At 42.7% G+C, this 15,863-nt stretch overlaps 2 protein-coding genes across 3 annotated transcripts; one reads left to right on the top strand and one right to left on the bottom strand.

The window, feature by feature from the left end:
• Positions 1-6,677: 6,677 nt before the first annotated feature.
• ndufb4 (NADH:ubiquinone oxidoreductase subunit B4) lies at positions 6,678-8,430 on the top strand. The gene is made up of 3 exons (XM_079291886.1): positions 6,678-6,865; positions 8,052-8,195; positions 8,279-8,430. Exons 1-3 carry the CDS (start codon positions 6,689-6,691, stop codon positions 8,339-8,341), a joined length of 384 nt encoding a protein of 127 aa, XP_079148012.1. The 5' UTR covers positions 6,678-6,688; the 3' UTR covers positions 8,342-8,430.
• Positions 8,431-8,873: 443 nt separating this feature from the next.
• hgd (homogentisate 1,2-dioxygenase) lies at positions 8,874-15,650 on the bottom strand. 2 transcript variants are annotated; one of them, XM_079291656.1, is made up of 14 exons: positions 15,513-15,650; positions 14,523-14,594; positions 14,182-14,270; positions 13,971-14,076; positions 13,510-13,569; positions 13,327-13,418; positions 13,135-13,169; positions 12,949-13,028; positions 12,541-12,640; positions 11,902-12,026; positions 10,127-10,231; positions 9,924-9,969; positions 9,206-9,387; positions 8,874-9,087 (listed from the first exon to the last, which is right to left on the bottom strand). In XM_079291656.1, exons 1-14 carry the CDS (start codon positions 15,525-15,527, stop codon positions 8,944-8,946), a joined length of 1,251 nt encoding a protein of 416 aa, XP_079147782.1. In that variant the 5' UTR covers positions 15,528-15,650; the 3' UTR covers positions 8,874-8,943. The 2 variants fall into 2 exon arrangements, with proteins under 2 accessions (XP_079147782.1, XP_079147781.1); XM_079291655.1 differs by having other exon boundaries at positions 9,843-9,969.
• Positions 15,651-15,863: the final 213 nt, after the last annotated feature.

Here is a 15,863-nt window from a genome sequence, read left to right on the forward strand (position 1 = left end):
TAAAGAGGATAGGATCGACTTAACATCGATTTTTGGAGAACCCTAGAGTAATGAAAAACATTACACTGTGTCGTGTCTTTTGTTTTTGTCACAATGTGAATTACTTTGTTGTTTCATTGAAAGGATAATTCCTGTTTCTTACAAACTGGGTCTTTTTGTAACTTTGGAGATAAAGATAGGGGGGGGGGAGTCTGATGGGTCAAGAAACACAAGCAGTCAGATGATCAAAGCCAAACTTCGCCTAGTTCCACACATCCTCCAGCAATTAAACAAGGTCTGTTTTGCCCATCAGCGAAAACGATCTATCAGAAAACAATTCTGAAAAGTAACTGATTGACATTTTGGGAAATGGGCTCATTTGGCCAATTTAGCAATCACAAAGACTGGAAACCGGCTCTGTTCAAAGTTAACAAAATCGGCCATCACCTCCAAAACTCGCAAATGAACACATTTATCTCATCTGTTTCATTCGTACAGCTGCTATCGGTAGCTTCATATTTTAGTGTACAGACGTGAGAGTGGAATCGATGTTCTTATCTTACTCTTGATAAGAAGTTTATTCCCCAAAATGTTAACATATTTCTTTGATTCATGTGAAAAGGGATCAGCTAAACTGCTCCTAGCACAGCTTTTGTGTCAACAGAATATCATCATCATCGTTCACGACTGGCAGGTTTGTCAAATTAGCTAACATGAACGCAAAGTCAGCCTCAATCAATGGCAAAACAAAATGTATTCTGATTATCAGACTTAATGGAAAGAGAAAATTATAAAAATGGCCGAAGTGAATTCAATCACAGTTTACAGACCTCTTGACCTACCTTTTTTCCCTGCACAATTCGGGATTATTACCACAAATTTCAGGAGTGCTCAGCTTTGGGTTTTACATCCAAAAAAGTAGTTTCGATAATCAGTTCTAACTCTTGGCTTGTTTACAATCTGTCTGACAGTCTGAGATCTTGTGTTTTTGCCCTGACAGACTATTGTAGCAATGCTGTTGTGTTCATAGACACCAACAGGTACAAAATATCATGTGTTCATAACTGAAAGTAATGATGGCCCAACTGAAATTATCTTTGAACGTCATTGCATCCGGCCATAAAAGTAAAGAGAGTGTTGTAGCGTGTAGCGTGTGATGGACAAGGTATTCCCTACTCAGTATTCCTTGAGTGGCTCTCCTCGTCTATTCTCGCTGGTCTCAGACTATGACCATGCTTTCAGGCTGAATTTGGCTCCTTCTCTTCATCTCCTGCCACTTCCCATCAGATCAGATACAGGGCGTTGGCTTGTCTTCCCCTCACCTCGTGTGTCACTCCTCTCCCGCCTCACATCACCTCCCCCCAAACAGCCTCCCTAACTCTGCCTGTCAAGACTTCCACTAACTGCTCGTCACAGCGGCCCGGCCCTGTCCGATCACTCTGCCCCTAATTAGTAGAAAGGCGGAGAGAGCGAGAGAGACACAGAGATGTACGTGTGATATGTGTAAGTCCTCAGTAACAGTGTTGTGACGTCAGCTCAATGCATCAGCCTGCTGACCTTTCTACAGCGGGACGGTTATTTATGGGCCAATGCAGAATACATTGACTTTTCAAGGCTCTGTCTGCTTCTTATTGTAAACAAAGCCTTTGTGTGCACATCCAGAGGCAGTCTGCCACCTGCAATCCCTTCATTTTGTCACTAAAAACAAATGTCTCCGACACCGCTGAAACCTTATTTAGATCAAACTTTGTGGTCACAGCCTCTAATGACATCCATAAACTATTGTTTATGCAAACTGTTGATGTTGCCGTCATACAGTGTAGCTTAATAAGAGTAGGCTACACTTTACCAATATACAGCACATATAGACTGTTATGGTGATGGTTTCCATCGGGTACAAACTACTCTGCATTATAAAATGTCAAGAATTAAGAAACATCAGTGTTGGTTTGAAGGAAAAGTGTAACGCTATTTTACAGAGGGTTAGGTGAGAAAACTGAAATCATGTCTTTATACTAAATATCAAGGTAGAACCAGGCTAGGATTAGCTTAGGTTAGCTTCAGAAAGTGACAGGTAACCCACACAGAACAGGGCTAGCTGTTCCCAATCTTCATGCTAAGCTAAGCTCAGCAGTTTCCTTTAGCTTCATATTTGCAACTGTACGACTCGCAGATACTGTGAATACTTTTAAGAACCAGCTCAAAACCCACCTTTTTAGGCTGGCGTTTGAGTAAAAACCCATGTCCTAGACCTGCTCTTAAAATATGTTTTCATTTTTATTTCATTTCATTTCATTTTATTCTGTGTATGTAATTTATTGACCCGAGGGTCACATTGTGTTTTTTTATGCTTTTAAATTTCTGCTGTTAAGCACTTTGTGATGTCATGTCTGTGAAAAGCGCTCTATAAATAAATTTAATTTAATTTCATATTTAGGAAAGTAGCATCAATCTTCTCAAGTAAATCTCGGCAAAAAAGCAAATAAGTGCATTTCCCAAAATTACTAATTATTCCTTGAGTGAAGTTATGCTCGATAAACTCATATGGATTCGACCAGGGACCTGGGAGGCCCCAAGGCGGTGGCCCACTTTGCCTGGTTGGAAATCCAACAACGGCTATGATTGGAAAATGACTCAGCATAAAATGTCAGAAATTGAGAAAAACAGTGTTGGTTTAAACTTGAACAACACACATTTTGAGTTCTCAAGACCTTCCTTCACCCAATAGAAGCAAAGACATTACAAATCTGGTTTTACAACATGGTTCAACATGGTGACAACATGCTGGATACTGATCTTAACAGCCCAGCATCACGAGTCCCCACATCCTTCACTTCGAGGTAATAAATCCCATTAACACGGACAGGATAATGCAAAAGAAATCTAAAAACGGAAATCCAAAAAGCAGAGCGCTAAGATGAACATGGTTGAAATACAGATTTTGTCAATTCCGTCTCTGGGAAATTCATCTGCGTCGCACTCCTTGAAGATGATGGATGCCTGCTGAGTCACTGCCACGGTCCCATCTCTGCCCTGCTCCGTACATCAAAGCAGAAAATATTGCTGAGATTGACCCTCTGCCCACTCTATCGGTCCATGGTAAGCTGATTTATTACTCTCAGACAGGGGGAATCAATTTCGTGCATATAGATTAGAATAGGAAGGCAGACAGAATTGATGATTAATGGAGAGAGCCGCATTTCTTAAAAATACAACTCAAGGAATGACGAGCCAACACATCATATATAAGGCTGGTAACGAGGCTAAGGCCATCTCTCTCAATGAACCAGAGTTCAAAGTCTGGTGTAATTTAGTTGCATAAACAAGACAAAGGATTCAGTGAGAAATAAGCACAGCGGCATAGCGATAAAGGGATACGAAGCAGGTTTGGCTCAGCCTGAGCCAGGCGGGCTCTCCTTCTCATTTCTCTTTGGTATGACACAAAGGTCGTCGAGGGCTGTGAAGTGGACAGGGCTGTCAGCGGAGAGAGGAGCTGAGAGGGCAGCACAGGGAGTCGGCCAGGCCAGGGGAGGAATTCCAAATCAGCCTCAGACATTTAAGATGGAGCCACAAAGTTCAAACTTCTTATAAAGGCTGTGAAAGACAACCATGCTCCTCAGACATGAGGAATCAGGGAGGCAGGGAGAGGTGGGCAGGCCGGAAAAGGTAACATGGGCATGGGAGGTACAAATTGTTGGCTGCAAAATAGCAAGCCTCATGCCTCCAACCACCGGTTCATTGACTTTGTAACCATTTGTGAAATTTACAAAGGCTCTAAACTGGCACAATTATGTACTGTAGATGAAAACAAGGGCGGAAAGGAACATTACATTCCTCAGATACATTCCTCTAGGGCAGCAGAGTAATGAAGTCTCGGGGCCAGGAAATATCATGAATAAGTACAGAGAGCACCACATTAGGTCATTGTCTCAGTCTGCAAACCACTTCAGGGACCTTTGGGGAAGAATGAGGAGAAAAGTACTTTTAGCTTGTGGTCAGAAAAGAAACCTGCTTCCACTTTCCAAGCCAGGCTCGCATTTTAGGAGACCAAAACAGAGCAAAAGACTTGTGATTAGTGGGAGTGATTACGTCTTGCAAGGTAGCACAGACTGCTGATAGAATCCCTCCATGACCTTTCATTCCTGTTGTCTCTCTCAGTCTGTATAGCTGCCTCCATATCTGTATCACACCTTTATCTCTCTATTATTTGTCAAACGCTTTGCACAGTGAGTGCATCCGAATAAATCTCAGTCAGCGTCAGTGATGTACGATAAAGACTAAAATACCAAATGTTCTGAGGAAAGAGAGACATAAAGGGATGTGGAGGTTGACGGAGAAGGACGCAGGCTGTAAGGAGGGAAGACAAAAAGGAGACAAAAAGACGTTTGTTTGCTGTTGTGCCCACAGCTCAGAAACTTCCTAAAGTTCAAGACCAAGTCCAGGAGGTCTGCCGGGTGCCTGCCAGCATAACAACATATTAATGATTCATTTGATGCTAAACGTTTCCCTGAACGTTATGGAAAGAGAGAAGGGAGGCTTGTTGGCCGCGGAGTGTGGTCACACATTGAATTTTAAATCTTAAATGGATGTTTCAAAAGTGCAAAAGGTCCTGAAAGGACAATAAATCACTTTGCCACACGTACTGCTTTGCCTGGGCCTCGCCGGATCAAAGAGCTCTTTCAGAATCTCTCTACTCTACAACTCGAGTTTGAAGTGCAAGAGTAGGGAGAAAAATAAGTGTCCCTGTGAGAAGTTATATCTTTATTGCATAATCCCATTTTAAAGTCACTGAGATATCTGTGAAAAGGCTGTACAACTACAGTGCAGATATTCCTAAATTCAATCACGCTGGTGTAATAAAGAGCAAACTCCAGTAGGAACGCGATATTGCACTGTGCCAATACAATTTTTTCTTGTTCTGACCATCTATAGGTGGATAGTATACCCTAAAATGTGATCTTTGCATTAGGATTCTTCATGTAATTTCATTGAATATAGAAAGTCAAATTGCAATGTAAGCACGATAGTGTCTCCAACCCCCAAGTGGTAGCATTTATGTGGAAAAATGAGCACTCGTTTGAGCAGAAATCACACTGCTGCTACTGATTCATCTCTAAATGCAGCTCAGCAGATTGCTGCTATTACAAATTCTCCTTCTCTGGTCCACTTTGGGGCTGCAGTCAGTTGATGTCCACTCTGTGGTAGTGTACAGATTGCTAGACATTGCCCTCTTGTGGTTATATTCTATAATTGCACCATGGCTGAACCTCAACAACAGAGAAATTACAAGCGGCTGATAACTAAGAATGTCTGAGTGACAGGGAGTGAAGAAGTATATTGGCGATTATGTTCATTAAAATATAATTTCTGCCTATTATCACATATATCAGTGTGTTTGGTAAAAGAAAGATCTCACCACCTTGGACAGGGTAGACTATGATGGGGATGAACTCAAGGTAAATATAACAAAACACAATAAGGAAGCAAACATTTTTACTGTGGAAATCCAGCCAGAATAATTCAAAATAAAAGCTGTTGCATTTCATGTTGTACATTAATGTGTGTCAATATCCCAATATGGATATGGGGGATAAAATATGTGCATATTATTTTTATATTATCGTGTACTGTTTTGGATGTAAAGACAAGACAAATGATGTATTTAATATAGTGCAGTATAAAGTACATCTTCTTCATAACTGTAGTAAAGTTAAAAAAAAAAAAAAAACAGTCCGTAGTCTTATGTATGTATTTATGTCAACAAACATTTGCCTTGCTTGACTTCTGCCGAGTCTGACTGCCTGGACTATGTGCAGATGTTGGAGGTCTTGGCTGGATCACTGGGTGGGTTGTCCCTTTGACACTTGTCTCTCCTCCTGTCCTGTTCACCGCTCCTTCTTCACCTGCATCCCCGCAGAAGGCGGTGTGTTGCTGAGCTGCCCGACTGTTCACTTGTCCTAAGCCCTAAGGCCTTGTCCCTATCCAAAGTCACCAGCATGGTCTGCTTTAAAACGGCTTGGTATTTCTCACTCATTCGCCTCACCGCAGGTTCGTAGTGGTCGCACTGTAATTTAAGCTTCCGTATCTCCTCGATGACCCTGTTTTTCTCCTGGACAACACGCTTATGCTGCAGCCGGTGGAAGTCTCTGTCTTTCCGGACTCTCGCCAGTGTCTCACCCCCGGCAGATGCTGCCAGCCTGTACTCCTCCCCCTCCCGCTGCGCGTCTTTCAGCTCGTTTTCCAGCCGCTGGTTTTGCGCGTACACGTCCGGTACCACACCAACCGGTTCCGTGTCCACCGGTCCTTTCTGCACCATCTCGGTCCACTCGGTCTGAAAACAATCAAGTGTTTCCATCATGCCCATTTGGAAAAGAAAGTTGCGTAAGAAGTCATCCACGGCCTGGGGTTGGCGTGTGATGGATCTGGGGGAAGTAGCCTCTGCGCGGTCTCGGATAGCTTTCACCTTTGCCTCCAAATCTTCCTCCCCTTCAGTCAAACGCCAGTCATCAGCCAGAGATACTTCCTCATACTGAAAGTCATCACTTTTACCTAAAACACTCTCGTCCTTTTCTCGACTTTTGTTATTTCCGCTCATTGTTTCATTCGATAGGCCTACACAGCGAGATAAAGTTTGATGTTGCTGTGGCGACGGTGCCTGCATTCAACGCGCGATTTCACGAGATCACGTCTTGCTCGTCATCAAACAATCATGGCGGACTACCGAGAGGCGCCCTTGGCTAGTCGGCCAAAAACGCTGGACCCAAATGAGTATTTCAACGTCTCGCCGGAGCATCGACGTGCCGAAGAAGACAGGGCCACACTGCGAGCGAATCTGAAGCGGCAGTACCAGATGCAGCTCAATAACCCGCACAGACAAGAGCTCATCGTAAGTGGCTACCTGCTAGCTAGCAATGTCACCCTTGGAAATGGCTCAGGCTGCTTGCTAACGGTAGCATGTCAGAGAACACAAGTCACACGAACCCAGTTCTACCGAAGAGTAACGTTATTTGTGTAGACTTTAGTGTCTCGTAGTTATGTGCATGCTATTGTGTAGGGTTTTAGTTTGGACGGACAACTGAACTACAGTAACGTTAGCTATACGGTGTGTTATTGTCAGTGTAAATTATCTTCTTTCCTCGTATGTCTTTTTAGACTTAGTCAAGTGCTACACTGTTGCCATGTGCAAGAGATGGAGTCAATGTACAATATGTGAGTTAAACATCATTTCAGGTCACGTTAATTGTTACATACCTGTCCCTTTCAACCCTGCAACTAAACCGAGCCTTGTCCAGACTGCGAAATCGCCAGCTGCTTCAATCAATTAAACTGTAATTAATCATGTGTGTAACTTTTTGCAGTTGTCCACTCGTAATGGAGCTCGATCGATCGATATCTATCTATCTATCTATCTATCTATCTATCTATCTATCTATCTATATATCTATCTATATATCTATATATATATATCTATATATATAGATATATATCTATCTATATATCTATATATATATATCTCATCCCCTTTGACACCAACATACAATTTACTTTTCTACACAACTCCTCACACAAAAATATGTAACTTACTTCATACATGTCGTTTTGAGGCAGACAGTTTGTGACATGGTAGGAAAATAACAGGTGTTTCTAATAATAATGACTCAGGTGTATCCTAGTAAGGCAGAACAGTGTGACAGTGAGCCATCATGCACAATACCAGGATCCTGAAACTGAAGCAGCTAAATGGGATTCATCATTCATTTTTATCATCGACACCTGTAGCCTCCATCAAAAGTGCTCAATGGAGAAGGCCCGGCAGAGGGATACCTCCTAGTTTTCTTTTCCAGAGGTTTATTTTTACTGTTTTCCTAATGAAATGAAGGCTTTTGGATATAGGTTGTTGTACAGTAAAAAAAACAGTTTTGTAGCATCATGACATATCTTTCATACTTTTGTCTTTGCTTTAGTAATGTGTAGTATTATATAACAGTTTGACTCTTGTCCTTTTCTGCACTGCAAAGACTCAGCTTACAGGGTGACCATTGAAATTGAATTGCATGCTTCCGTCTCAACAGGAAGACCCTGCCCTGACACGCTGGGTGTATGCACGCGCCAACCCCCACGCAACCTTCAGGCCCACGACCAAGACATCTCTGCTGGGAGCAATGTTTGGAATTGTGCCTCTCGTCGTCCTTTACTGCCTCTTCAAGACAGACAGGGTATGAGACAAGATGCCCTGACCTTTGTTTGCCTGATTACTTGTTCTGCTGTATTAACTCATCTGTTATCGTCTGTGTTACAGGATAGGAAGGAGGCGCAGATCAAGGCTGGAACCCTCGAGCGCAAGTTCAGTTTGTCATCATGAGCTCTGTTGTACAAAGACCTCCTTTGTGTTCTCGTGATGCCAGTCTGTGTAATAATTATTATTAACTAAATAAAATATTGTTGAAAATGTGTCATGTGGTTGTGATTGATGAGGCAAAAGTGGGAAAAATACATTATGAATGTGTGCAGAATCAGACATTGGGGCAGTGAGGCTCACCTTGGAGACGAGACTGAAATTACATTTTAGTTGTAAGGGGAAACATTGTTGCCGACAATACGATTACCGGCTAAAATCGCTTGCAACATGCATTCAAATCTGCACAAGAAAAGTAATCAAGGTACACTTGTCTTCACCATCAATGATCACTGAGGTGCCCCTGAGCAAGGCACCTTAAAAGTGAGCCTAGTGGTGGTTTTTATTACAAATCTGTCAAATGTCATAGTTTTAATCTTAATTGTGCAACTCCAATCTTAGCTGTTTACATTTCTGCATTGTAATTAACAGACAAACACAAAGAAAGCCAAGTTGCCCGAACATTACATTGGTTTTAGTTCTATTTAATAAAGTCAAATTACATTTGTATTGTCTTTATTGAACAATTATATATTTGGATCAAATTTCTTCTGAGTCACTTTGTTCGACTACTGTTTGCTGGGCTTCCAGTTGGGATTGAAGTGGCTGCGGAGAGATTCCCAGCACTGATGGTAGGTCTTGTCAAGCCTCTGGCATGTTTGTAGACCCCACTTGGTCACCGCCATACTGAAGGACGACTCGAACATGAAAGCCTGCAGGAAGAAAAGACGTGACACATTTAATCACTGATGCCATTGACACGGTTTCACAATGTTTCTTCTCCAGTTGACTTTCAAACTTTATATATGTATTTCTTTTTTATTTCTTTACCATGGTTCCCTCAGCCACCCTCTCAGCTTTGAGCTCAGCAGTGCTGCTCTTTTCAAAGCATTCGGCGTCCGGGCCGTGTGGTGTCATTATGCTGTGTAGGCTGGCCCCTCCTGGTTGGAAGCCCTCCTCTTTAGCTTCATAGTGGCCTTTGATCAGACCCATGAATTCACTCATGCAGTTACCTAAAGAGACAAGCAGGAGGAGCTGTAATGCAACGCTGTACCAGGTACAGTTCAGTGTATGTAATGCGAGCTGTAACACTGATTTCCACTAGATGGCTTTATAGATCTGTGGTGAAAACAGACAAAAGGTGCTGTGGCAGTGCCTCAGTCGAAAAAAAAGGCATACAGCAGGTGGTTTGTTATCACCTGCTGACTTGACACTGGTTGTGTAAATTGACATGTTAGTTTCTGGCTGGCTTGTTTCATTTCATGATAGACTGAAATGAGCTTCACACGAGCAAATTTTACATTTCCATTCAAATTAGGATTCCATTTAAGACCCGTCTCAACAGCCTAGTTCTCAAAATTCATTGTTCCTGCTTTTTTGAGTCTTCCTCTCCTACCGTGCAACATGCAAACAACCGCTTTAGAGTTGAGTTGAGTCAAGGCATGTGTGTGTGTTATTGTGATCCTACGGTGATAGTATGGTGGACGGAAGGTGTGGTCAGCCACACCCCACCGAGGGGGGAAGATGACAAAGTCAGCAATCGCCACACCTGGTCGCGTGGATTTGGCAGTCAGCACAGTAAAGATGGACGGATCCTATAGAAAGATCAATACGTAACTTGTAAGATGTTTACAGTTCAATCCACTTCAAGAGCAGAAAGCAAAGAGAAATGAATCCACTTTTGTTGTATGTATATTGAAAAAGTGGCGTAGCACATTGGAGCGTGTCAGCGTGTTTAAACATGACTCTCACCGCATGGTCGAAGGCCACGACGTTGATAACCATGAAGTTCTTCAGGTTGTATTTGTAAGGTGTGTAGTTCCCATGCCAAGCCACCACATTGAATGGAGAGAAATCCTATGCGCAGAGCACAAAAGCAAACAAATAAGACGAGTCTGCCTGAGCAACAAACACAAAAGACTTTAAATTGAGCTTTTCACCGGGAAAAGGGAAAAATGAATAATGTCTTTGTAATCTGAAATTCCCAGAGAGAGTACATCTTGGCATAAAGAGAGAAAAAAACTGGTCGCAATGAAAAGGGTTGATTGTGAAAGAGAGAGTGCTTCTTTCATTCTTTCTTCTCTTTCATCCCCCCTGTTCTTTGTGATGCGCGGCTCCAGGTATTATGGGGTAATTGGCTTTACAATCAAACTTTCCCAAATTCTGACGCTCGCTGCGGTTCAGTTAGGGGGGAGGGAGCAGCAGTAACAGTGGGCGCAGAGATATTTCTTTGTCTTGATTGTTAAAACCGCAGCAATTTCATATAGTTTCTCTGTTCTGATAACGCCACTCCGAAAACGACATTCAACAGCAGTTCTAAAAATCAATATAGTTCATTTCAACTCAAACTCCCCCTTGAGTGACCTCCGTGCTCCTTGTGCACGTGCTCACGTACACTTCCACACATGAACAGCTAGTACACACCAACAATGAAAACGCATATGCACACACAAACGTTACACAAAGTCAATTCATACAAATGACATAACTAACACCAAGAAAGAACCTTAACCACACATGCAATTTGCAGGAGTTACCGTACAAAAAAGGCCTTTGGGAAAGCTAGTGCAGGTAATTTCTTGGACATTCATCTGTTGGTAACTCCACTACAGTCGATTAAAATTAATGGAAAATGGAGGAGAGCAAGCACACAAAACACAAACGTATTGGCCCAGTCAAGCAAATAATAAGTTAATTTGAGCAATTTCGACACGCTGCGGGGGAACAAAACAGCAGGACTAGACGGGAGCGCCAGCATCTTCCTTGAGATGAGGCTAGCATCCCCCACCTTATTTTCTTACTCCTGCAGCCTCACCCTCTTCGCTCGGGGAAGGGTGAACACCAGGAAAAGAGCCTCCACCTCTGACACCTAGCACATAACCGGCGGATACTCAAGGCAGAGGCAGCTAGATCGATGGGAAAATGTTTGTTTTGCGACAAAAACGACAGTATATTGCCCCTGTGCATTTCATACAATGAATAATAACAGTGTGGTTTGACATGGTTTCCACGGTTACAACACCCCTGACAAACTTCTCCTCCCACCTCCTCCCCGTCTCGGTAAAAAAAACCTCCTGTCAGACATTATGTGTCGATCCAATTATGCGCCCAACAGGACATTTCGGAAGGGGCGGGATCATTCCCTGAGTGAAATATGGTGAAATTAAAGCTTAAGTTGAGACAAAGCAGAGCTTCACAGGTACACTGCCTGTATCACCAGAATGCCTTCAGTAATTATGAGTGATTAAGGCTCATAAGAGAGTCAAGGTGGAAACCTGCTGCATGGATAACAGTTAGAACTTCGATATCAAATCATCTGGAATGGCAATTCATTCGGCAGAAACAGCTAATGGATCATATGCTTCACTTGGACAGGTTTCCTGTTGATCATCGTTGTGGTTCGATGGTGTTTACTGAAGCAAACACAAACCTAAATAGGCTAATAGGGCAAGTATGCCAAATGTGTCAGTGTACATGTGAGTGTACTGACACACACGCAAAAGGACATGTCACCCAAAAAAAAGCACCTGTTGGCAGGCGAAGAGCTTTCCTTGGTACTTGTTGATGACGGTGTAACCCGTGGCCACTTCGCGATCCTCGTACCAAGCGACTGGACACAGGAAATCTCTTGGGTTGGCCAGACCATTAGCTCCTGCAAAACATACATACATGGTCATACATGTGTACACACACGCACACACACACACACACACACACCCACACACACACACACACAAAACGAAGTACAGCTGAGGCTGATTGGAATGTCATTCATTTTGCAGCGGTCATAAACCAAAGTAGTGTACAAATTGAAATGTTGACCTGATGATGGCGCTAGATCAATAGTTTACAGATCACTTGAGGTTATTAAAATGAATCCCGTAGAAACATGAATATCTGTGCCAAATTCCATGGCAATCCATCCATTGGTATAATATTTCGGTCTGGACCAAAGTGGTGAACCAACTGACCTACTGACATTTCAATCTCTACGATGCTAGCTTGGCTAAAAATATGACAGATTTAGATTTAGATTTAAAAAATCAATTCAGACAACTACACCGGCAGGTGCGAGAAACAGACACAAAGGGGTTGGTGTGCTGCTCTCAAGGAAGGATGAACACACACCAACAAATTACCCTCACAAACATCGTACGAACACACACCTATGGGTCCCAGGTCAGGGAGTTCAAAATGGGCTCCATACACCTCCAGTATATAGCCTCTGGTTTCTCCAAACACATCCACACTGAAGCGCATCCCTTGCTGGACAAAACACACAAAGTGGTGGTGAAAGGGGATTTAGTGCTGTTTTGAATCACATGTGGGATGTACCGATGCTGGGGGCACTTATGGGTTCATGGACTACTGTGTTTGGGAAAACTGGCATCCTGGTGGTTTGGCTTTCTGTAGCTCGAACCTCTTTCCGCTGTTATTTACTTTTAAAGTGATGTTAGAAACTGTCTCTTTCTCAATATGGTAAGTGGGGTGTGGGGTGTGTGGGGTGTGGAGGGGGCAAACACAGACGTAGATTTCTGTGTGAAAACTGGGGAGATGAAAAACATAGACCTCACCTGGACGACACCGATTTCGTTTGGCTCGACCATTATCCTCCCAAACTCCGTGGTGATCAAGATCTCACCCTGCTGGGGGACTTGAGGAACAAACAGAGAAGAGAACATTTGAAGGAGAAGAAGGATTGAGCTATCATTGTTCTCGTGATGGTTGAAAGCGAAAACATCATCGGCCCTTTTTCTCACCAATCAGAAAGTCTCCATCTGAGTTGTTGAAGCACCTGGAACATAAGAAAAGAAAGAGAGCGAGAGAGAGAGAGAGAGAGAGCTTAGAAATGATCTTCAAAGCATAAATAAAGATGTTGTAGCTGTTTGATATGTGAAAATGCATCTTTTTGTTCGATGATCGGACACATTTGCACACAGATACATACTCACCTGTCAACCATGGAGGTGTTGCAGGTGTACACGTGGATGCCAATGCCGTCGCGAGATTTGGCATCTCCGGCACCGCAGACAGTTTGCAGACCCTGCAATCATACAGCAATCCCAAATCAGTGAGCTCTTCAATGGATCTTTAATGAAAAACTAAATAAGATGAAAAGAAAAGGGGAAACTCACAGCCACAAAGTCCACTTTCTTCTCTGTAGATGTGGGGATGGTGAACGGCAGCCATCGCAGCTGTGAGAGAAACCTCAGAGTCGATTTACTCATCGGATTTAAAGGAATTCATTGGTGCAGATAATTAAAGGCTTATTACACTTATTGGCGAGATAATTAGATTAGAAGATCATTCTCATGTTTGTACGGAAAATATGAAGCTACGGCAAGCAGCCAGTTAGCTTAGCTTAGCATAAGGAGCTAGCTAGTCACTGCTTGAGTTTGTTTCGTGTTTGTTACAGATTAAACAAACATTAGTGAGTTTTAGAGGTGCTGGTACAGCTGGATTTTGTTGCATTTTTGGCAGAGCCAGCTGTTTCCCCTTGTTTCCAGCTAAGCTAACTTGCTGTGGTTATATTTTTACTAGACTTTCATTTATTTTATTTGATTGTGAATATTACATTTAAGTTTCCTTTATATACCTGGTTAGGTTCGGGCTCCACCTCATTCCAATTCTCTGTTAGATTCCCACAGGGCACCGCAGCAAAAGGCTTATGCTTGACTGACGGCAAGATGCGGTACAACCAGCTGGAGGAAGAAAAAGAACCAACGTTAAGTCATACGCTATGTCTAAGCTCCATTCTGTCTTATAGTAAAAGAGCTCATTCAAATGTCAGGAACAGATGAATATACCTCCTCTTATTGGCTGGCCTTGGGCAGGTGAAGGCAGAGCCGGAGAGCTGCTCAGCATAGAGCCCGTAGGGACAGACCTGAGGATTGTTCTGTGGAGACAAAATGTGTGCGCACAGGTTTGTCTGAAGCTCAATCTAGTGTTTGATTTTATTCTTTTGCAGTCACATAAGCTGACTATGCATAGATTTTCATATTTTCCTGTGAAACATGGAGTCCCACCTTCTAACAAGTATTCGTGCAAATAACGTAAGCAAAAAAACAAACAAGAAAAAGCTCAACTATTGAATAAATAATCCAATGAATGAATGGCACAATGTGTTTTTTGTGGATGTGTGTGTTACCTGTCCCTCAGGTAAAGATCCAGGACAGCGAGGGTCTTCAGAAGAGAACTCGTTCCCAAAACCGCTCATGTACTGCAAGAGACATTCAACACTCAGTTAAAGTTAAAGTGAAAAATTAAAAGAAATCGCATGTAAACATCATGGGGCTTCATTGTGATGCAGGATAAATGTGTTCATGCTGGTTATAATTAAATGTGAAGGCTTGTCATTAAGGCTTGTCTTTTTGTTAATTGTTGTCATATTGATTCACATTAGATCTATGATAAAACAAACTGCAGCTATGCCAAATGTCCCCCCTCGCAGTCATCCATTATTTTTGTTATTGTGTTACAGAGAGTAATTACACTAACATCCTCCACAGTAGCCTACTTTTTGATCAATATTTCAATTATGATAGGATTATCACTCCACTATCCTTTTGCACTGGCACTGCTCATGTATTCTACACCACACAAACAGAAATCTTGGCACAATGCAAAGAAATCTTGCTGAGTCATTGTTGGTCTGCAAAAAAAACTCAGTCACAGGCATGGATGGGTTCCATATGTGCACGCTCATGTGCCTTTGGTGCATGTGAAAAAACGTGTATTTGAGTCTCTAGTTTGTTCCTCGTGAAAGGATGTTATACACAGTTGTATTTAACTCAACTAAGAGTAATAAAAAAAAACACAAGGTCCAAAACATAGCAGAAAATGTTAAAATCGCATGAACTGTCAGTCACTAGTTGAACACGTTGACATTTTAATGGCCATTACCAAAATACATGAATTCCAACTGTTTTCTTTTCTATTGATGTTCGGCTTTGCCACTGAAATACTATTGTTCTGTGAAGCTGCCGATGCGTCTCAGAACACAACTGGGCAGCTGCTGAATGCAGCACTCCGATTGGCCGGAGGCAACACCGCCCCTCAGCCAGCCACCAGGTCCGGCTCGGTTCTATTCTGGCTGTTGCATTAAAGACATTGCAGAATAGAGTAAACGCTGCCTTACCTTGAGTCCAGCCATCGTGCTGTCTTTTCATAATTTCCACGTGGCTGTTAAAAGTGTGTCAGTGGTTACAATTGAACTACCAAGTCGAACTCTTAATGCACTCCCTTCCAACACAATCCAGTGCAGGGCGCATATTTGAACTGGGTGGAAAAAGGGGGCTGGATCTATGTTCTTTCTCAATCTGGGTTTAATTCGGCCTTGACTCTTGGCTCCGTGACGCAACAGCAGGGTCTGGAAAAATACGGGGTCGGTTGGCCAAATGTGCGCAAACAAGGACAAGTGTCACCGCAGAGACAAACAAGAACCAAGATTACATCTAAAAACTGTGAGTGCATCATGCAGGTAACAAAT

The sequence above is a fragment of the Melanostigma gelatinosum genome, assembly GCF_949748355.1.
Source record: "Melanostigma gelatinosum genome assembly, chromosome: 20".
NCBI classification, from domain to species: domain Eukaryota; kingdom Metazoa; phylum Chordata; class Actinopteri; order Perciformes; family Zoarcidae; genus Melanostigma; species Melanostigma gelatinosum.